The following is a 21859-nucleotide window of genomic DNA, read 5'->3' as shown; positions in this document are numbered from 1 at the left end:
TCAGGCTGGTCTTGAACTCCTGACCTCGAGCGATCCATCCGCCTCGGCCTCCCAGAGTGCTAGGATTACAGGCGTGAGCCACTACACCCGGCCGACTTTTTATATACTCTTTTACATCATTCCTTTTCTTTCTAAAACTTCCATCAGACCTGTTAGAATCCTTCAATCTTGTGTGACTCTTTCTCCCTTTCCTCACTGCTTTTTCTTTTGGTATTGCAGCTACATCTTCTTTGAAGTGAACCTCTCTTTAACAATTTTTATTGAGGTATAATTTACATACAATGAAATGAACAGATATTAAGGGTACAGTTTGATCAGTTTTGACAGATGCATACGCTCTTGTAATCCACAACTTCATCAACCTCTACACATTCCTGTCACCCCAAAAAGTTCCCTCATAACCCTTCCTAGTCAGCCCTCTCTCCACAAATCAACTGTTGATTTCTGCCATCATAAATTAGTTTTTCCTCTACCAGAACTTCATGTAAATAGAAAATTAACTGTCTACTCTTCTGTGTTTGGCTTCTTTGATTCAGGGTACTATTGTTGAGATTCGTCCATGTTGCATGTATCAAAAGTTAATTCCTTTTTATTTCATAGTAGTCTTCATTGTGCAAGTACCCACCAGTGTATTTGTTCTGCCCATGGAAATCTAGGCTACTTCTAGTTATTGGCTGTTGTGAATGAAGTGGCTCTGAACATTCTTGTACAAGTCTTTTTCTGCACATATTTTTTAGGTTTTTCTTGGATTAATACCTAGGAGTAGAATTGTTAGATCATTCATGTATATTTACATAGATAGAGATGCATATTTAATTTTTAAAAACTGCCTAACAGTTCTTTAGAGTGGTACCATTTTACATTTTAACTGTTGTAGTGGGTATGTGATGGTATCTTGTGGAGGGGTTTTTTTTCCCTTTTTTATCTGTTTTACTCTTTAAAAACCTTTATTGATACATAATTAAAATAAAAACCTATAATTATATATGTAAATATATAATTAAAATTAAAATCTGTCCACTTTAGTGTATAGTTTCATACGTATATTAAATACTTTTGATACATGCTACTTGCCAGTGAACTCACCCGCCCCACACTCCATTTCTCCTGCCTTAATAGACATGGGGTTTTTGGTCCCCATTACTTCCATATGAGTCCATCTCCCAGGTGCTTCTCCCTGCTTCTCAGCCCCAGACCCGAGTAGTTCTGCAGCTTTAGCCCCTTCCCCTAACTTCTGTTTCTGTTCCATTGCTGGTCCATGGAAAGGTATTATCTTGGCTTTAGCACCACTATATCTTTTTTTAAAAAGGAAGCGAGGAAAGGATTTCAAAAATACAGAAAACTCTACTACTCAAATCTTCTATCCAGATTTAACATATGTTCATGTTTTGTTTGCTTAAAATATCTTTAAAAGAAAGAAAAAAGATGTTATATGTAACTCAAGTTCAAGCCTTATTTCCTTTCCTTTTCTTTCTTTCTTTCTTTTTTTTTTTTTTTTTTTTTTTTTGAGACAAAGTCTCACTCTGTTGCCTGGGCTAGAGTGCCGTGGTGTCAAGCTCACAGCAACCTCAAACTCCTGGGCTTAAGCAATCCTCCTGCCTCAGCCTCCCGAGTAGCTGGGACTACAGGCATGCGCCACCATGCCCGGCTGATTTTTTTCTATATATAAATCAGAATATTTATATATATTTAATTTTAGCTGTCCAGATCATTTCTTTCTATTTTTAGTAGAGACGGGGTCTTGCTCTTGCTCAGGGTGGTCTTGAACTCCTGACTTCGAGCGATCCTCCGGCCTCGGCCTCCCAGAGTGCTAGGATGACAGGCGTGAGCCACCATGCCCAGCCCCTTATTTCCTTTTCAATTCCCCTTTCACAGAAATAGCCACTGCCCTGAAGTTGGTGAGTTCATTCTTATGCATATGGTATTTTTAGTATTTAAATAAAATATATTTTAAATTTTAACATAAATTTACATAAATAACACATTTTCATTTAACATTGTTTTTAGAGTTATCCATGATATTTTTAGATCTAGTTATTAACTGTCTTATATTCATGTATGAATTTTATTTATTCATTCCTTTACTGATGTTCAGTAAGTTCATTTCCAGTTGCTTTTATTACATGTATTACTGTAGCAATCATTCTTATCCATATCTTTTTTTTTCTTTACTTTTTTGAGACAGGGTCTTGCTCTATTGCCTGAGCTGGAGTACAGTGATGTCTTCATAGCTCACTGCAACCTCAAACTTGTATGCTCAAATGATCCTCCTGCCTCAGCCTCCCAAGTAGCTGGGCCTACAGCATGCACCACCATGCCTGATTAATTTCACATCTTCTGTTATGCATACTTTCTGGAGAACATTCACAAGTTTCTTTAGTAAATATACCTAGAAGAGGAATTGCTAAGTCACAGGGAATGTACATTTTTAACTTAGTATTGGCAATTGCTCTCCAAAAGGTCTCTTCGAGTTACTCTCTAAACCAGAAATGTAAAGATTTCCTATTTCTCAAGCTTCACAAGGTGGCAGTATTATAACCAACGAGGTTTACCTGACATGCAATAATTGCTGAAAGATTTCTCGTTTCTCGCATGCTTGCCGTTTTTGCTAGCTTAATGGTTTGAAACATGACTCATTTTCTGATTTGCCTTCCCTGATTACTAGTGAGATTGAGTGTCTTCTTTTGTTTTCTTTTTTGTGAATTGCCTGTTTATCTCCTTAGCCCATTTTTTGGTTAGGATATTTGTATCTGGATGTGAATACTTTGTCAGTATTTTGTCTATTTAACATACACACACAGTATTTTTGTAGTGCCATGTTTTGAGTTTGTGTTTTCTTAAGGGATGTTTTCAGCATAAGCTTTGAATGCTACGTTGATCAGATATTTGGGAAGAGTTTTGGTACTCCCTTGTTCTTAACGTTCCTCTTATCTTCTTTTTCAGACCCTTTGGAACAGATGGTGGTCATGTTTATATATTAGTAATCACGTATGTGTATGTCTGCATTTGAAAATGGCAGAGGGAAACAACAGTGAAGAGGTAATTCATTTGAATAACTTTCACTGCCACCAGGGACAAGGTAAGTTTGTTCGTTCTCACTTTCTCCCTTTCCTCACTTCTTTTAGTATTGTAGCTGCATCTTCTTTGAAGTGAACTTACATTGCACCATTTAGAATCCAGAGGCAATTCATTTTTAGACCTCAGAACATCAGGTATGAAAGGAATTGGCAGAATACTAGAATTGTGTTAAATGATGATACCTGCTAGCCTGAATGAAGTTTAAGAATCATCCATCACAAGGAGATTAATGAGCTGTTAATTAGCAAAAAGAAGCTATGAATATGCAGTCATTGGGTCTTAAGAGGTAGGATTATGGGAACAGTGTCAGGTCTCTGTTTTTGGAGGAATGGTGACTGCAGAGGAACACTGCTCTAGGCCCATATGATCTAAAGGACTGTAAGTGCTGCTAAAGTTATCTTGTCCTCATACAATGCTTAAAATTCCTTTTTTTTTTTTTTTTGAGACAGAGTCTCGCTCTGTTGCCCGGGCTAGAGTGAGTGCCGTGGTGTCAGCCTACCTCACAGCAACCTCAAACTCCTGGGCTTAAGCGATCCTACTGCCTCAGGCTCCCGAGTAGCTGGGACTACAGGCATGCACCACCATGCCCAGCTAATTTTTTCTATATATATTTTTAGTTGGCCAGATAATTTCTTTCTATTTTTTTTTTTTTTTTTTTTAGTAGAGACGCGGTCTCACTCTTGTCAAACTCCTGACCTCAAGCGATCCACCCGCCTTGGCCTCCCAGAGTGCTAGGATTACAGGTGTGAGCCACTGCGCTCAGCCCTGCTTAAAATTCTTTTTTGCCAGAATCTTCTGACTTAGCCTCATGGGGAATTTAAGAACATGTATTTTTTGTTTTACCATGTTTAAAATTTCAGAAAATTCATTAATTCATAAGGAGAGGAGTGCCTGCATTTCAGTAACATTCTTTAAATGTATGTGAAATTTCCTGTCAAATCCCAATTCACATATGCACTTGTACTAAAAGGGAAAAAATTGCTGAGGAGTAAGAAAGGAATCCTTAATATATTTATTTTTTGTCAGTATAAATTCCATGGCAGAAGTTTTACTGGTTTTTGTTTTCTCCTATTGATAATATTTTGTGCTATGAAGATGATTTTTTTCCAGCAGAGAGTAAATTATAGTTGACCCTCGAACAGTGTGGGAATTAGGAGAGCCAACACCCAATGTAGTCAGAAATCCACATATGACTTTTGTTTTTTTGAAAAAAGGGTAATGAGGAGGGAAGTTCAATTTCCTATGTTTGTTTTTTTGAGAGTGCAGTGGCGTCGTCGTAGCTCATTGCAACCTCAAGCTCCTAGGCTTAAGCGATCCTCCTGCCTCAGCCTCCCAAGTAGCTGGGACTACAGGAGCGTGCCACGATGCCTGGCTAATTTTTCTGTTTTTAGTAGAGACAGGATCTCTCAGTCTGGTCTTGAACTCCTGAGCTCAAACGATCCTCCCGCCTCGGCCTCCCAGAGTGCTGAGATTACAGGCATGAGCCACTGCATCCAACCCACGTATAACTTTTGACTCCCTGAAGGCTTTACTAATAGCTTACTGTTGATTGGAAGCCTTGCCAGTAACAATCAGTGAACACATATTTTGTATTTTATATGTAATATATACTGCATTCTTACAATAAAGTAAGCTAGAAGAAAGAAAATGTTAAGAAAAGCATAAGAAAGAGGAAGTATATTTACTGTTTATAAAGTGGAAATGGAACATCTGAAAGGTCTCATCCTTGTCCTCACACTGTAGGCAGAAGAGTAGGCAAAAGGAAAGAGATTGGTCTTGCTGTCTCAGGAGTGGCAGAGGCAGAAGAAAATCCACATACAAGTGGACCCTTACAAATCAGTGTTATTGTTCAGCGGTCAATTGTATATATGTTTGGCTTTCAGATCATTTTAAATTGAGCAAATCTTATTAAGCAGATAAATTGAGAAAAATAAAATTGCTCAAGTTATGCAAATAGAGTACAAAAGAAGTACTGGTTTTTAAGATTTTAAATTAATGCTGTGGTTGTTGTTGTCTTGAATTGTTTCAAATATTCTTGAACAGAGTTTCTTTAAGAACAACTAATTGCAGCCAGGCATGGTGGCTCATGCCTATAATCCCAGCACTTTGGGAGACTGAGGTGGGAAGATCATTTGAGCCCCGGGAGATCGAGTCTGCAGTGAGCTATGATCACGCCACTGCACTCCAACCTGGGAGACAGAGGAAGACCCCATCTCTCAAAAAAACCAACTAATTCCTTTTGGAAAATTATTGACTTTGGAGGCATATTTTTTGTTAGACAAATATGTATCCTCTGCAGCCATCGCAAGAATTTTCTTCAGGTGGATAGATTTGTTTTTATTAGCTGCATTAATAATTTTTATTTTGCACTAACTTCTGTAGTTTTTTTTTTTTTAAGCGTATAGTTCATTGAGTTTCGACAAATGAATGTACCACCTCAATAATGATATAGAACATTTCTGTCACCCCAAAAAGATTCCCTTGTGCCTCTTTGCAGTCAGTCCTTACCCGACTCCTGGCCTAAGGAAACCACTGATCTGCTTTTTGTCACTGTCCAATTTCATATAAATGGACTCATGCAGTGTATACTCTTTGTACCCAAATTCTTTTGCCCAACATAACGTTTTTGAGATTTATCCTTGTTGTTACATGTATTGGTAATTCATTCCTTTTTAACTGCTAAATACTATTTTATCTACTTATATACCCAGTGGAAATAGGCTTAAAAATGAAGGTAAAATAAAGAAAGATTGAAAGTACAGGAATGAATAAATATACATCATACAAATAGCCAAAAAAAAAAAAAAAGAGCTAGTATGTCTATATACTGTCAGATAAAACTGATAGAAACCCCAACCAAAAGCATTAATAAAGATGGAATTCATAATGATAAAAGATTCAGAGCACTGGGAAGATAAAACAGTGCTAATCCCTGTACTCTAAGTAACATGATATAAAAATACACAAAGCAAAAATTGGCAAATCTAAAAGCAGAATTGGACAAATCCACAATCATAATGGGAGTTAACATGTTTCTTTCAGTGATTGAGAGAGCAGGCCCAGGCATTTGTATGGGCCTTCCATACATTCCACAGAAGAGTGGAAGAGCATAGCCAAGAAACTTGACATAATAGGCGTGTGTGGAATACTGCACCTTATGAATTTACCAAAATTAGCCATATTTTGAGCCAGAAAACACGTTTTAAGTTCCAGAGGTTTGAAATCATGCAGATTATGTTCTCTAACCACATTGGAATTGAGCCATAAATTATTTATAGAGATAAAATTAGAAAATCTCAGTATGTGTGGAAAATGGAATATACTTAAGAACAACCCAGGGTTCAAAGGAGAAATCACAATGGAAATTAGGTATTTTGAGTTGCATGATAATGAAAATATTAATATAATCTGTGGAAATTTATGAGATACTTCTAATGCCATGTTTTGAATAAGACTTGTGGCCTAAAATACATGTACTAAATAAGCAGTAAAGCTGAGAAATTAATAATGAAAACCAAGGCTTAGCAAATTTAAAGTGCCAAGTAGTCAGCATTCAGCCTTGCAGGCCATGTGGTCTCTGTTGCAACTACTTGGCTATACCATTGTAGCATGAAAGCAGCTATAAACCAAATATAAATGCATGAGCATGGCTGCGTTCCAGTAAGGACATGAAGTAACAGATACTATCCTATACTGCAGATGGGAGTGTAAATTAGTACAAACAATTTGGAAAATTTCTAGCATTGCCTACTAAAATTGAATCTGTGCTTATCCTTTGACTTAGCAATTCCGTTCCTAGAATGTATCCAACTGAAATGAGTACACCAAAGACTAGTGCAAGAATGTTTATAATGGCATTATCCAAAGTTGACACCAACTCAAGTGTCCATCAACAAAAGAATAACTTGTGATATATTCACATGGTGGATTAAATACAGCAGACAGAACTAAAATGGCATGCAACATGGGTGCATCTCAAATATGTTATTTACCAGAAAGCTAGACACAGAAGAATGTATACTCAAAAACAACACTTATCTGTGGATTTAGAAAACCTACCTTTAGAGAGAAAGGAGAGAGTAGTGATTGAAAGAAGCACAGGAAGGTTACCAGTGTGCTGGAAATATTTCCTGACCTGGTGATGGTTTCCCACGGATGGGCCTTTTGTATTAACTCACGTGGCTATCCACATGATTTGTAGCATTTGCTTCATTATTATTTATTTTTTAAACTATATTTTTAAAAACTAATTGAAATCTCATGTGTTTATCTATGTGTGGTATGTGGTGTCTTGTCAACCATTGGACTTTAAGGTGATAGGTTTCAAACCAACTTTCATTGGGTCCCCCAAGGTTGTGTACCTTTTTCTTAGGCCAATTCTTCCAGAGAGGAATCTACAGTTTCCTGAATAAGGACCGTAAGACTGTGTGCAAGAATTCAGAGAACCAAGTAGCAGAAGGCAGCTGGGATCTTATTCCCTATGCCTATTTCAGCAGCACTGCTTTTCCCTTTCGACTCCAGTGCCTGGTGTACCAAAGGCTAGAGCTTCTCTTTCTCAATATTTCTTTAGAATGAACATCTATGGGGCGGGTCTTCTAGAATGGCTAAGTGAGGAGCTCAGCATCCTCTCCCTGAAAAATCAACAATAAAATTATACAAAATTGTTCAAAGACTGGAAATCGGGCCGGGCACGGTGGCTCACACCTATAATCCTAGCACTCTGGGAGGCCGAGGCAGGAGGATCGCTTGAGCTTAGGAGTTTGAGACCAGCCTGAGCAAGAGCAAGACCCCGTCTCTACTAAAAATAGAAAGGCATTATATGGACAACTAAAAATATATATAGAAAAAATTAGCTGGGCATGGTGGCGCACGCCTGTAGTCCCAGTTACTCGGAAGGCTGGACTGCTTGAGCCCAGGAGTTTGAGGTTGCTGTGAGCTAGGCTCACGGCACTCCAGCCTCGGCGACAGAGTGAGACTGTCTCAAAAAAAAAAAGACTGAAAATTGGCCAAAGGCATATAGCGATTGAGAGCATTTATTCAAGAAAATCTACTGACTCTGGGTAAGAAGAGTGAAAATGTATGGAGTTTTAGTCTGGGGCTGCTCCCATTCCCTTAGTGGCTTCCCAGGTCCATCCCTTTCATATGGTGAAGTTCTACCTGGGCCTGCCCATGGAGCAGCCTGAAAAGACTGATGGTGAAAAGGGCAGACTTTATTTGGAGAAGAATGGAGGTAGGGAGGGGGAATTCCATACCCAGGGATGTTGTCAAAATCAGTAGAAATTCCAGTGGCAAACAATCATAAAAGGCAAATATCGCAGCTAATCTGAGGTCTAGATACTGATCAGGGCAAGCAGCCGACTGGCCAGAAGTTTAACAGGAAGATCAGGGAATGAGCCAAAAAATGCCTAAATAACTTGTATATCCTTGGTGGTCTGGAAGGTTATACATACACACAAGGTTATAAACACATTTGAGATAAGTAAGAGGCCCTAGCAAGCTACTGTTCCTTGTCAGAAATTAACGCTTTGCAAAGGCGGAACTAAAAGCTAGAACAGACTGTAATGTGCCTGAACTCTGATGCATTCACCAAACCACACAGATCCAGTTGCAAAAAGTGGAAGCATTACCGGCTCAAGATGTTTAAGCATGGCTGTCCACTAAGCTTATGCTGTCCCAAGGGTAACTCCTAGGAAACAAGGCTTAAAAATGAAAACAGGAATTAAAAAGAAAAAAGACCTGAACAGAGATCATCCCCACACTGGGGAAAACAGACTCCACAGAATGAGTCTATACAAGGTACAAACAAAAACAGCAACAACTACTTCTCCCAGTGCAGGGGGTATCAGAATCCACAGTTGTTATGATATATCGTTTTAAATATACAGTTTACAACAAAAAATACTGAGACAAACAGGAAAGTCTGACACATACATAGCTGAAAGAATCCATAAAAGCTGTCTCTCTGGAAACTAATATTGGAGTTAGTTGGTAGAGATTTCAAATTCCTTGTTATGAATATGTTCAAAGAACTAAAGAAAACCACATTAAAAGAATTGAAAGTATGATGACAGTGAGTCATTAAATAAAGAACATCAGTAAAGAGCTAGAAATGATTTAAAAAAAGAACAAAGCTGGGCACAGTGGCTCGCAGCTATAGTCTCAGCTGTTCGGGAAGCTGAGGTAGGAGGATTGCTTGAGGCCAGGAGTTGGGGAGCAGTCTGAATGATATGGTGAGACCTTATCTGTTTAAAAATATGTATATATGGAAACTCTGGAGGTCAAAAGTATAATAACTAAAATGAAAAATTCACTAAAGATTTGTTTGACAACAGATCTGAGCTCGTAGAAGAATAAGTGATTGATAAAGATTATCTGATCTGTAGAATAGAAGGAAAAAAGAATGAAGAAAAATGAAAAGAGCCTTGAAGAATTTGAGGATACCATTAGCTTATTAACATATGTGTAATGAAAGTCTCAGGGAGAGGAAAGAAAAACAGAAGGGACAGAAAAAATATTTGAATAAACAGCGGCTGAAAACTTCCTAAATTTGATGAAAAATGTTAATCTGTACATCTAGGAAACAGACTCCCAAGAAGGATAAATACAAAGAGATCTACACCTAGACTCATCTTTGTCTTTTGCCTGGGTGGCTGTGCCTTGTCACCTGGCTACATAGGATAGAAGAAGAAATGTAGAAATCTCTTTGCTTACAATACAGACTTTGAATCATTTCTGCTCTCAGAAGTATCCTGTGCCATCAATTTCTGTGCTGTTCTAGGATTCAGCATGAATAAGGCCACTTCTGGTTGTCTGTCCCCTCTATAGGCTGTGGGTTTGAGCCTTCTCCAGTCTGCTAAAGCACTTGCCACCTGTATATATGCTGTTTCTCAGAATTTTGTTAAATCCCCCTGCGTACTAGGAGCTCCCTTCTCTTTGTGTACTCAAGGATATATACTTTTTTAAAGTTCCCTTACTGTCATTTTAGTGGCGTTTTAGGAAGTGATGGTGATAATCACTTGGATTCATTCTGCCAGGTTTTAACTGGAAGTTCTTTATAATGTACCTATTCAGGTCCTCAGTTCAGTTGGTTACGTTTGTCAGTCTAAGAACTATAAGTAGGAAGCATCTTATCTGGATTTTCTCAACTAATCTTCACAATTATTTTAGGAGAAGCAGGCGGGGGGCGGGGGGTCAGGTCCATAATTATTTTTAAGTAGGCAACCTTTTTAACATTTTTTTAAATGTTGAGGAAGTGGATGCTTAAAGAAGTTAGGTAACAACCCCACTAGCTAATATGTGCTAGAACTGAGATTTAAACTCAGGCTGTCTGACCTTAGATGCTACAGATGCAACTGTTGTCCCTGGCATCACTGCTGCTTTCTTATAGGAATGAAGTGAAATCATTGATTTTTGATTGCTTTTCAAATTGTCGAGTGCCAAGAAATAAATGAGGCATTACCCTTGAGAAAGACGTTACAGCTTTAATGGAGGAATTTCAGAAATTGTAATGATGATGCCTCTTTCTTGTTCTTCTTTTTCCTTTTTTTTTAGGTCACTTAATGCATTTTCTCTTTATTGCCCATTTTGACCTTGACATTCCCATCAAACCAGACAGGAAAAAATATCAGTTGTGTTATCCTGTAATTCATACCAAGCATGTTCTGTCTTTAGACAGATAAAAGGAAGTAGAGACCTTGAACAGAATTACTGTATCTAGATGGTTAAAATTATATTTAAAAGGAAACTAGGAAAGTTAAATTGCTTATTGTCATAGATGCTAAATGGGTGCTTGACTAAAACATTAAAATATGTTTGCTTAAATGATTCTTAAAGTTTATGTCTAAGATGAGCAAATTTTAATATTTTAGATGTTAACTGAAAATATTACTGTTTTTGGCCGGGCGCGTGGCTCACGCCTGTAATCCTAGCACTCTGGAAGGCCGAGGCGGGTGGATCGCTCAAGGTCAGGAGTTTGAGACCAGCCTGAGCAAGAGCGAGACCCCGTCTCTACTAAAAACAGAAACAAATTAGCTGGCCAACTAAAATATATATAGAAAAAATTAGCCGAGCATGGTAGTGCATGCCTGTAGTCCCAGCTACTCGGGAGGCTGTGAGGCAGGAGGATCGCTTAAGCCCAGGAGTTTGAGGTTGCTGTGAGCTAGGCTGATGCCACGGCACTCACTCTAGCCAGGGCAACAAAGTGACACTCTGTCTCAAAAAAAAAAAAAAAAAAATTACTGTTTTTGAGTGGTAATTTTTTCAGATCTAGCAGTTTAAATAAAAAAGTCTTTTATTCCTGGGAGGAATAGAGATGGGTGAGAGGCCGTAGTTTCACTTTAAAGAAATTGGCAGTCCAGAAGATTTTATCAAGAGATTTCTTCAACCCTAGTATTAACATAAGAAAAAAGTTGATATTTTGCACATAATAGTCGTCTGATTTTCTTTAGCAAGTCCCCAAATGTATTATTGGCAAAAATCAGCACAGAAACATGAGTTTTAATGCTTGAGTGCATGTGCTGCTAGTGGGCTATACTAGTAGCTGTGACTTTGGCTTCAGGCCTGACCTTTTTCACACTAGAATTGAACTAAAGTATTGAATATGATTGTGCTGGCCTCCCAGTAACAGTGTTCTCTGCCTTCCTGTAGACTGGATCAATCTCAGAGATGCGCCCATCACCATATCTGACTCCTCTGATGAGGAAGGGATTCCGATGCTGGTCACCCCGGCTTCCCAGCAACATGACGAAGAGGACCTGGATGATGATGTCATCCTGACAGAAGTGAGTTTTCTTAATCTGTTGCAAGTTAGTCTCTGATTTTTCAGCCACTCTGTGAGCCTTATTATAGAGCAGCTGAGAGCACCTCTGTGCACTTGTTATACATTCTAAGAACATCCCCTCTCCATTCTACCTCCTCTCCCCTTAGATTGAAAAGCTGTGAACTTCTCTACCCTTGCTCTGTCTGACTATGCAGGCACCAGTCTATACTGTCGTAGTTCCTACATTATAATGTATCTTACTGTCAGGTAGGGCATATCTCCCTGTATTATCGCACATTTTCCAGAATCATCCTAGATATTCTTACACTTATATTTTTATGTTTTGCATTCAGCTTTTTTAGTTGCAGAATATAAATAGGTATGTAGATAATCAGTTTGTCTAATCCAAAACAAATGTTATTGTTACATCTATAGAACAATTTTTACAGTACTTTTTTTTTTTTTTTTTTTTTTTGAGACAGAGTCTCACTCTGTTGCCCGGGCTAGAGTGCCGTGGCGTCAGCCTAGCTCACAGCAACCTCAAACTCCGGAGCTCAAGTGATCCTCCTGCCTCAGCCTCCCGAGTAGCTGGGACTACAGGCATGCACCACCATGCCCGGCTAATTTTTTCTGTATATATTTTTTGTTTTCCATATCATTTCTTTCTGTTTTTAGTAGAGACGGGGTCTCGCTCTTGCTCAGGCTAGTCTCAAACTCCTGACCTTGAGCGATCCTCCTGCCTCGGCCTCCCAGAGTGCTGGGATTATAGGCCTGAGCCACCAGGCCCGGCCCTTTTTTTTTTTTTAAAGAGACAAAGTCTTGCTCTGTTAACCAGGTTGGAATGCATTGGCCTGATCTTAGGTAACTGGAACCTCGAATTCCTGAACTCAAGTGATCCTCCTGCCTCAGCCACCGTAGTAGCTAGGACTATAGGTGCGCACCACCACACCTGTTTTTTTAATTTTTTTTGTAGAGATGGGGTCTAGCTATGTTGCTCAGGCTGATCTTAAACTCCTAGGCTCAAGCAATCCTCCTGTCTTGGCCTCCCACAGTGCTAGGATTACAGGCATGAGCCACCACACCCAGCCAGTACTGACTCTTTCTAACCAAGAACAAGTTTTGTCTTTCTGTGTAGTCTTAGCCTTTTATATTCCTCAGCCAGAGCATTTTGAATGTTTCTTAATATAAATCTTTTAACAGTCTTTGTTGTTTTTTTCCTTGGTTGTTTTGTCTTTTCTCTTGCTTTTGTGAATGGTATCTTTTCTTCCATATTGTACCTTTTAGCTGTTGTTTTTGTTTTTTTAATTTAAAAGTCTGTTGCTTTTTTTTTTCTTTTCTCTTTTTTTTAAGTTTAAAGATCCTAATTGGCTTTACTATGATTCTAGAATCAGGTAACACTTCATTCCATAAAATAGCGTAAGAGTTCCAATGAGCTGATGAGAGGAGGTTGGCTTTAGAGATGGAGAAGGGCTGAAGAAAGCAGAAGCAAAGAACAAAGAGCATGTTTATTTGTCCTTTCAAAGTTTTTTTCTTATAAGGTGGGACTGGGAGACAGAACAGTAGAAAAATGACTAGTTGTTGGGTTACTTCAGGCTACCTTTTCTGTGTGAGGATTAAAGCAGAGGGAACTTCATTATCATGCTCATTGAAGGTTTAAACTGTTTGGGAAACTGACAGTTATCTTGTTACCTCTCGATTTCTTGGAAGGTCAGATGACAACTTAGTTTGGGTTCAGTGAGGTGGAACTTTAGTATGGGTGACTCTATTTTGGTTTTGAGTCTGGTCTTTTGGGGCCTAGTGCAGAAACCTAGTCCAAAACAGTGGCCTCCTATAATTTTTATTTAACAGTTCTCCCCTTTTGAGGCATCAGCACTACTCAGTTACCATCATTTGGGTTTTCCAGTCCCAGCATGCCATTTGTGAGTTATGGTGTCCTCTTCATTGTCATGCATTTCTTTCAGTTTTTGTTGCTCCAGCTGGAGAGAGACCATTTTACCTTTGACAGATGGCTATGTGGAAGCAGTTAAAACTTTTTGAAGGACTGGGCGTGATGGCTCATGCCTGTAATCCTAGTGCTTTGGGAGGCTGAGGTAGGAAGATCCCTTGAGGCCAGGAATTCAAGACCAGCCTGGGCAACATAGTGAGACCCCATCTCTATAAAAAATACAAAAATTAGCTTGGTGTGGTGGTGTGCACCTGTAGTCCCAGCTCCTCAGGAGTCTGAGGCAGGAGAATTACTTGACCCCAGGAGTTTGAGATTGCAGTGAACTGTGATGACACCACTACGCTCTAGCCCAGGCTACAGTGAGATCCTGTTTCAAAAAAAAAAAAGAAAACTTTTTGAGAGGATACAGTACACCGGGGAGACTGGTAGGGGTAATACCAAGAATTTGGATGGAGTATTCTCCTTAGCTATGGTCTTATGAACCAAACCAAGTTAGATAAGGAGTCTACCTATTTTAACCAAGCAGTTGGCTTTGCCATACCCAGTGTGTTATGTGCAAAAAGTGTCGTCAGCTGTACAGATTTCTTCCCGTTTAGTTAGCATCAGATGACTGGGTGAAATTAAAGCAGGGAGTGCAAGCTACCTGCAGAAGCTACTGGTTGTGAAATTTCAGCTGCAGCATTATCCTGTCAAGGAAAAGCGGCATAAGTAAGCAGAAATTAAGAGGGTTAAGAGTCTTATAATAGTCTTATTCCAATGGTTGGGAAAAGCTGTCCACAGCATGAAGTTGGTCACTTCTTGTCCTGGTTCACAGTTTGAATGTCTCTGGTTGTGGCATCAGGCGTTCTTGTAAACTCTCTATGAGGCCCACACATCAGGCATGAGACTTGTCCCTTGAAACTTACAGTGAGTTGTCCAGCTTTGGCTTATTGGGCTCCAGGAACTGAGCAATTCTCCTTCAGTGGAGGGTTGTAGCCAGATAATAGAGAAAACTGGAAGAATTCAGAATGCAGTCCAGTCTACAGGTAAATAATAACTCAAAAACAATGAACAGGGCTACAATATAATGATAGACGTACTGTATTTTTCTTTTGAAATGTAATTTTTCTCTGTAAGAGTAACCCCCATTTCTGTCAAAGATAATCACATTAAGACCAGTTTGCTTGATTATTTATATAAGTGCTGCAAGAATAACCATACAGGCGCCTTTTAAATTTGCTTTGCTGGAAATTTTGACAAGGAATCTCAGGTTGGACTTTAAAGAAACCTCTCAATACTAGGAAGGTAAACCAAGGCAGACATTAGATTTTGCCTTTGTATCTAATATCTTGAGGTTCCTGGGCCTGCTAAGAGGTGACTTTTACTCACTCAGTATAAGGTAGGGAACCCTTGAAGCCAAGCAGCGTATGCTCATTTTCAAATGTGACATTTCAGTCAAAGCCTTGGTAATATAACCAGTTTTTGATTGTATCTTATTATAAAGAGAGCAAATTCTTACTGAACTTGAACAAAAAACCATATTGCCATAAAAATGAGAATACTCAATAATGGTTTCTGGTACCACATGGGGAGAAAAAGCAATGTTTCAATTTTTGTTTACAAAAGTATGCTTTACCAAATTGTTGGAAGCTATAGACAATTTAAGGAAACTTTTATTTTAGCTTAAAAGAAAAAAATAAAAGTTTCCTTAAATTTGGAAAACGATACATTAAAAGAACCAGCAATGTTTCAAATAAAGCCATAAAAACCTTGAATTCTTTATCAATTCATTCAGTCTCATGTAATTAATTCTTGCTCTGTTTGATCTTGGTTAACAGCTAATAGTCTACTATTGACTGAAGCCTTACTGATAAAGTAAACAGTCCATTAACACATACTTTTATGTTATATGCATTATATGCTATATTCTTAAAGTAAGCTAGAGAAAAGAAAATATTAAGAAAATAAGGAAGAGAAAATATATTTACTTTTCATTAAGTGGAAATGGATCATCGTAAAAGTCTTCATCCTCCTCATTGTCATCATGTTGAGGAGGCTGAGGAAGAGTAAGAGGAGAGGCAGAAATGGAAGAAAATCCACATGTAAGTGAACTTGTGCACTTCAAATCTTGTTTAAGAGTCAACTGTAGTTTCTCTCCCCCCTTTAGACCATCAGTCCTTAAAGCAGTTGCTAACCAGGCAGCTCTCAGTTTGCATTTCCAAAGGGACGGACTCCCGTGTGAAAAAAGGTAGACAACTTACAGAACTTAAATCTATACATCATTTTTTGTCCAAACAACAAAAGGCATAGGTAAAGGCCCAGTTAAGATGAACTGGCTAGGGAAAAGCACCTTAAGCAAAGGTAAGGTTTGTTAATGTGAACTTCATTAATTAATTAATTTATGTATGTATGAATGAATGAATGACAGAGTCTGGCTCTGTCGCCCAGGCTAGAGTGCCGTGGCGTCAGCCTAGCTCACAGCAACCTCAAACTCCTGGGCTCAAGCAATCCTCCTGCCTCGGCCTCCCAGAGTGCTAAGATTGCAGGCGTGAGCCTTATTTTACAAAGAGTATCAAAATAGCTAGCTAAATGTCAGAAAGCTGTATTTTGGACTGATTTAGTTCCATAGAGTATCTTTTCAATTTAGCCTTTTGATTAAATTACTGACTTCAGGGCTACCTAAGAATACTGGACTAGAAACTGAACCATCCCTGGGTTAATGTGGAGATTATCATCAGAGTGTAGGCAGCCTGTTTTTAGGGACTTTCCCTGAAATCTTGCGGGGGCAGTCCCTTTTCCAGTGTCCTAGTTGTTTGCAAGGCTTTTAGTGTACCCCACCCCTGTTTCTTGATTTGATGAGCTACCCATTAGCCTCCTTTGTTTTCCTTGCTCTTTGTTTACCAGAGAAACAGCTCTGAGATTTATCTCATAGTGCTACCATTTGTTTTCTTACTCAGTTTCTGTTTTTGTCTTTATTCTTTTCTTCTGCTTTAGTATATTTAACATTTATTTTACTGTCCTTTTACTAAGTTTTTGAATTATTCATTCTTTTATGTTATTGTCTGGTTACTTATTACCATGTAACATACCACCTCAAAACTTAATGGCATAAAACAACTGCAATCATTGTATTATCTGTCATGACTTTTATGGGTTAGGAATTTGGAAAGAGCTCAGCCAGACGATTTTGGCTCGGGGCTTCTCATTTGGCCATTGTCAGATGGTGCTAGAGCTGGGACAATGGGGGACTGGGGAGCCAGAGACTGGCAGGCACCGTTGTTTTCAGGGCCTCTCCATGTGATCTCTCTCTTCTTGAAACAACTTTATCTAGATATAATTCACTGTGCAGTTCATCCATTTAAATTGTACAATTCAGTGGTGTTTAGTGTATATTCACAGAGTTGTGCAACTATCACCACAATCAATTTTAGAACATTTTCATCACCTCAAAAGGATACCTTCTACCTATCATTATTAACTCCCCATCATTTCCCTACCTCTGCCCCCTACTTCCCACCCTAGGCAATCATTAATCTGCTTTTTATCTTTGTAGAGTTGCCCACGATGGATATTTCACATAAATGGAATCATACAATTTTTTTTTTTTTTTTTTTTTTTTTTTTTTGAGACAGAGTCTCACTTTGTTGCCCAGGCTAGAGTGAGTGCCGTGGCGTCAGCCTAGCTCACAGCAACCTCACACTCCTGGGCTTAAGCGATCCTACTGCCTCAGCCTCCCGAGTAGCTGGGACCACAGGCATGTGCCACCATGCCCGGCTAATTTTTTTTTTGCTATATATATTTTTAGTTGGCCAGATAATTTCTTTCTATTTTTAGTAGAGACGGGGTCTCACTCAGGCTGGTCTCGAACTCCTGACCTCAAGCGATCCACCCGCCTCGGCCTCCCAGAGGGCTAGGATTACAGGCGTGAGCCACTGCGCCCGGCCGGAATCATACAATTTGTAGTCTTTTATGACTGGCTTCTTTTACTTAGTAGAATATTTTCGAGGTTCATTAATGTTGCAGCATGTATCAGTACTTCCTTCCTTTTTGAAAAAAACTTTATTGAAATACAATTCACATACCATACAGTTCATCAATTCAAAGCATACAGTTCAGTGGCTCTTGGTGTATTCACCTTTTGCATCCATCACCACAATTAATTTTAGAATATTTTTATTACCCCATGAGGAAATCCTACACCCCATAACCATCACCTCCCAATTTCAATCCCACCTAGTCCTGGGCAACTACTAATATACCTTCTGTCTGTGTAGGTTTGCCTATTCTAGATACTTTATATAAATAGATGCATATAGTATATGGTCCTTTGTGGCCAGCTTCTTTAACATGTTTTCAGGGTTCCTCTGTGATGTAGCTTGAATCTATTTCATTCCTCTTCATTGTTGAACAATATTCCATTGTATGGGTATACCACATTTTGTTTACTCATCTATTGATGGCCATTTGGGTTGTTTCTACTTTGGAGCTATAATGAATAATGCTGCTATAAATATTCATGTACAAATTTTTGTGTGGACGTACGTTTTCATTTCTATTGGTATACACTAAGAGTGGAATTGCTAGATCGTATAGTAATTGTGTTTAACCCTACCAGACTGTTTATCACAATGGTTCTAGTTTCTTCGTATTCTTGCCAACACTTGTTGTCTTTTGATTATAGTTGGTTGTGTGAAGTATCTCATTGTGATTTTTGGTTTTTTGTTTGTTTATTTGTTTGAGACAAAGTCTCACTCTGTCACCCAGGCTAGAGTACCATGGCATCAGCCTAGCTCAGAGTAACCTCCAACTCCTGGGCTCAAGTGATCCTCCTACCTCAGCCTCCTGAGTAGCTGGGACTACAGGGACTGTGCCCAGCTAATTTTTTCTGTTTTTGTAGTAGATGGCTGTCTCTCTCTTGCTCAGGCTGGTCTCAAACTCCTGACTTCAAGTGATCCTCCCACCTTGGCCTCCCGGAGTGCTAGGATTACAGGCGTGAGCCACCACGCCTGGCCTTCTTTGTGATTTTTATTTGCATTTCTCTGTGGCCACTGCTGTTGAGCATCATTCATATACTTATTGGCTATTTGTTAATCTTCTTTGGATTTTTATATATTCTTTGAAGAAATGTCTATGCAGTGTCTTTTTCTAGTTTTTTTTAAATGGGTTATTTATTTTTATATATTCTGGACACTATACCTTTATCAGGTGTCTTATTTGCCAATATTTTTTCTCATTCTGTGAGTTATCTTTTCACTTTGTTGATGGTGTCCTTTGAAACACAAAAGTTTTTAATTTTGCTGAAGTCCAATTTATTTTTTCCTATGTCATTTGTTACTTTTGGTGTCATGTCTAATATATATGATTTACTTTAAGGGCTTGTTCAAGATTCCTTACATTATAGAGGCCTCAGAATGAATATAAATTAGTGCTCTAAACTCTTGCTGCATAATGGAAAGAACCTTAAAACACTTTAACTCTATTTATTCCTCTCCAAGCATGAATACTATTTTTGTTATATATTTTAGTTCTGTGTTCATTTTTTATTTTATTTACTTATTTAGATATGAGGATCTCATTATGTTGCCTAGGCTGGACTCAAGCTCCTGGGCTCAAGCCGTCCTCCTGCCTCAAGACTCCCATGTATCTGGGACTACAGGCACCTAGTCTGTATACATTTTTTAAATCCACAAAATGTTTTGTTTTATGCAATCAGTATTTGTCATCGTACCCAAATATTTACCATTTTTGTTACTCTTCATTTCTTTCTGAATCTCTAGCCTTAAAACTGAGATTATTTTTCTTCTGCCTAAAGACTACTTTTTAGAATTTTCTTTTTGGCAGGTCTGCTGATGTTTTCATTGAGTATAAAATTCTGTGTGGCGGTTATTTTCTTTTAACACTAAGAAGATACTATTTTAATGTTTCCTGGATTCCATTTTTCTGTTGAAAAGTCAGTCAGTCTTATTTTTGTTCTTTTGAAGGCAGTATGTGCTGCTGCTATTAAGAATTTCTCTTTGTATCTGTTTTCTGCTCTTTTACTGTATTATACCTAGGTTTATATTGTTCAGGGTTTTTATTTTTATTTATTTATTTATTTATTTTGAGACAAAGTCTCACTTTGTTGCCTGGGCTAGAATGAGTGCCGTGGCATCAGCCTAGCTCACAGCAACCTCAAACTCCTGGGCTTAAGCAAGCCTACTGCCTCAGCCTCCCGAGTAGCTGGGACTACAGGCATGTGCCACCATGCCCGACTAATTTTTTTTATGTATACTTTTAGTTGTCCAGATAATTTATTTCTATTTTTAGTAGAGACGGGGTCTCTCTCAGGCTGGTCTCGAACTCCTGACCTTGAGCGATCCACCTGCCTCGGCCTCCCAGAGTGCTAGGATTACAGGCGTGAGCCACCGCGCCCAGCCGATTCAGGGTTTTTAAATTCATCCTGTTAGGATCTTCAAAACTGAAATCAAGCCACTGTCTTTCTTGAATATTTGTATTTTGCCTTCAAATATTGCTACTTCTCTCTCCTTTTCTTCTAGTGCTCTAGTTACATAGTTGTTAAGACCACCTTTTCATTGTATTCTTTGTGTGTCCTATTACATAATTTTCATTTTTGTTTATGTCTTATTCCGGCCATTTTCCTATGACGTGCCTTTCAATTCACTAATTTCTCTCTTCAATCATATTTATTTAAAATATTCTATATCCATCTATCCATTGATTCCTAATCTTAGTTATGGTATTTTTCCATTCTGGAATTTGCATTTGATTCTTCTCTGCTGAAATTCTCTCTTTTTTTTTTTTTTTTTTTGAGACAGAGTCTCACGCTGTTGCCCAGGCTAGAGTGAGTGCCGTGGCGTCAGCCTAGCTCACAGCAACCTCACTGGGCTTAAGCGATCCTACTGCCTCAGCCTCCCGAGTAGCTGGGACTACAGGCATGCGCCACCATGCCCGGCTAATTTTTTCTATATATATATTTTTTAGTTGTCCATATAATTTCTTTCTATTTTTAGTAGAGACGGGGTCTCGCTCAGGCTTGTCTCGAACTCCTGACCTCGAGCGATCCACCTGCCTCAGCCTTCCAGAGGGCTAAGATTACAGGCATGAGCCACTGCACCCGGCCCTGCCGAAATTCTTAACTTGATCTTTTACTTCCCTAAACATGCTATTGTTATTTTAGAATTCATGTCTGATAACTTCACTGTCTAAAGCCTTTGTAGGTTTATCTCTGTTGTCTGTTACTTCTCTTGCTTTTGGTTTTCTATTGTTGCACCAAATTCTTTTATGCCATCTTTGTGTCTAAAAATTTTGAGATCCTAGGTGATGTTATATTTCTCTACAGAGGATGACCTACATTGGTTTCTTGAAGAAGAGCAAGGGCACGAGCAATCTCAAATTCAGGATATGTTGAACCGTCCAAACTGGAATTCAGTTCTTGGGAGGCACATTTCCAGTTTGCCCTTATTTCAAGTGGATTAGCCCTTCAAGGCCTCACCCCAAAGCTTGACATTCACCAGCCCCTTTCTTACATCACATTTCCCAGAGGGACTGTTGTTATCAGTTTGACATATACTTTTCCAGATCTTTTCTTTTGAATTTTAATTTAGGAGAGCAATTGTGTACTATTTATTAAAGTTAAAAATGTATATACTTACATGTCATTATAATTTTTTCATATCTGTGAGAAAGATCTTGTGTATCTAAAGGGGGCATATACAAGAATATTTACCACCACATTGCTTGTAGCATAAAAAGAAAAAAAAACTAGAGAAATTCTAAAGTTTGTCCCTTAGAGAATGGTTAACTATTACTTATTCTACAAAATACAACTTTGCCCCACCAGAAAGAGATAGCTCAATATGCACTGAAATGGAAAGCTCACCAAGAAATGGCATTAAGTGAAGAAAAGCACACTGTAACACAATACATATATAGAATGATTCTATTTATAAAAAAAAACAGGCACAAACAATCATTTCTTAAAATATGTATATGTACAGACACATATACACACATAGTAATAGTGAACTATTCTCTTATGGGTTTGTAGAATAGATATGAAAAAATGATAATGGCATATCTAAGTATATACATTTTTTACT

At 38.5% G+C, this 21859-nt stretch overlaps 1 protein-coding gene across 4 annotated transcripts in view; it reads left to right on the top strand.

Annotated features, from left to right (window-relative positions):
- Positions 1-21859, top strand: part of RNF216 (ring finger protein 216) — a 153050-nt gene that overhangs the window by 11415 nt on the left and 119776 nt on the right. For all 4 annotated transcript variants that reach the window (XR_006733186.1, XM_045541257.1, XM_045541258.1 and 1 more), the window contains exons 2-3: positions 2944-3079; positions 11725-11858. Coding sequence is in view for 3 of the 4 variants with exons in the window: in XM_045541257.1 (XP_045397213.1) it covers positions 3013-3079; positions 11725-11858 (201 nt within the window). In the remaining variant the exon portion in view is untranslated. The remainder of the gene's footprint in view (positions 1-2943; positions 3080-11724; positions 11859-21859) is intronic.

The sequence above is a fragment of the Lemur catta genome, chromosome 2 (genome assembly GCF_020740605.2).
Source record: "Lemur catta isolate mLemCat1 chromosome 2, mLemCat1.pri, whole genome shotgun sequence".
Classification (NCBI taxonomy): domain Eukaryota; kingdom Metazoa; phylum Chordata; class Mammalia; order Primates; family Lemuridae; genus Lemur; species Lemur catta.
The sequence above is the reverse complement of the archived record's forward strand: the minus strand, read 5'-3'. Positions and strand labels throughout refer to the sequence as shown.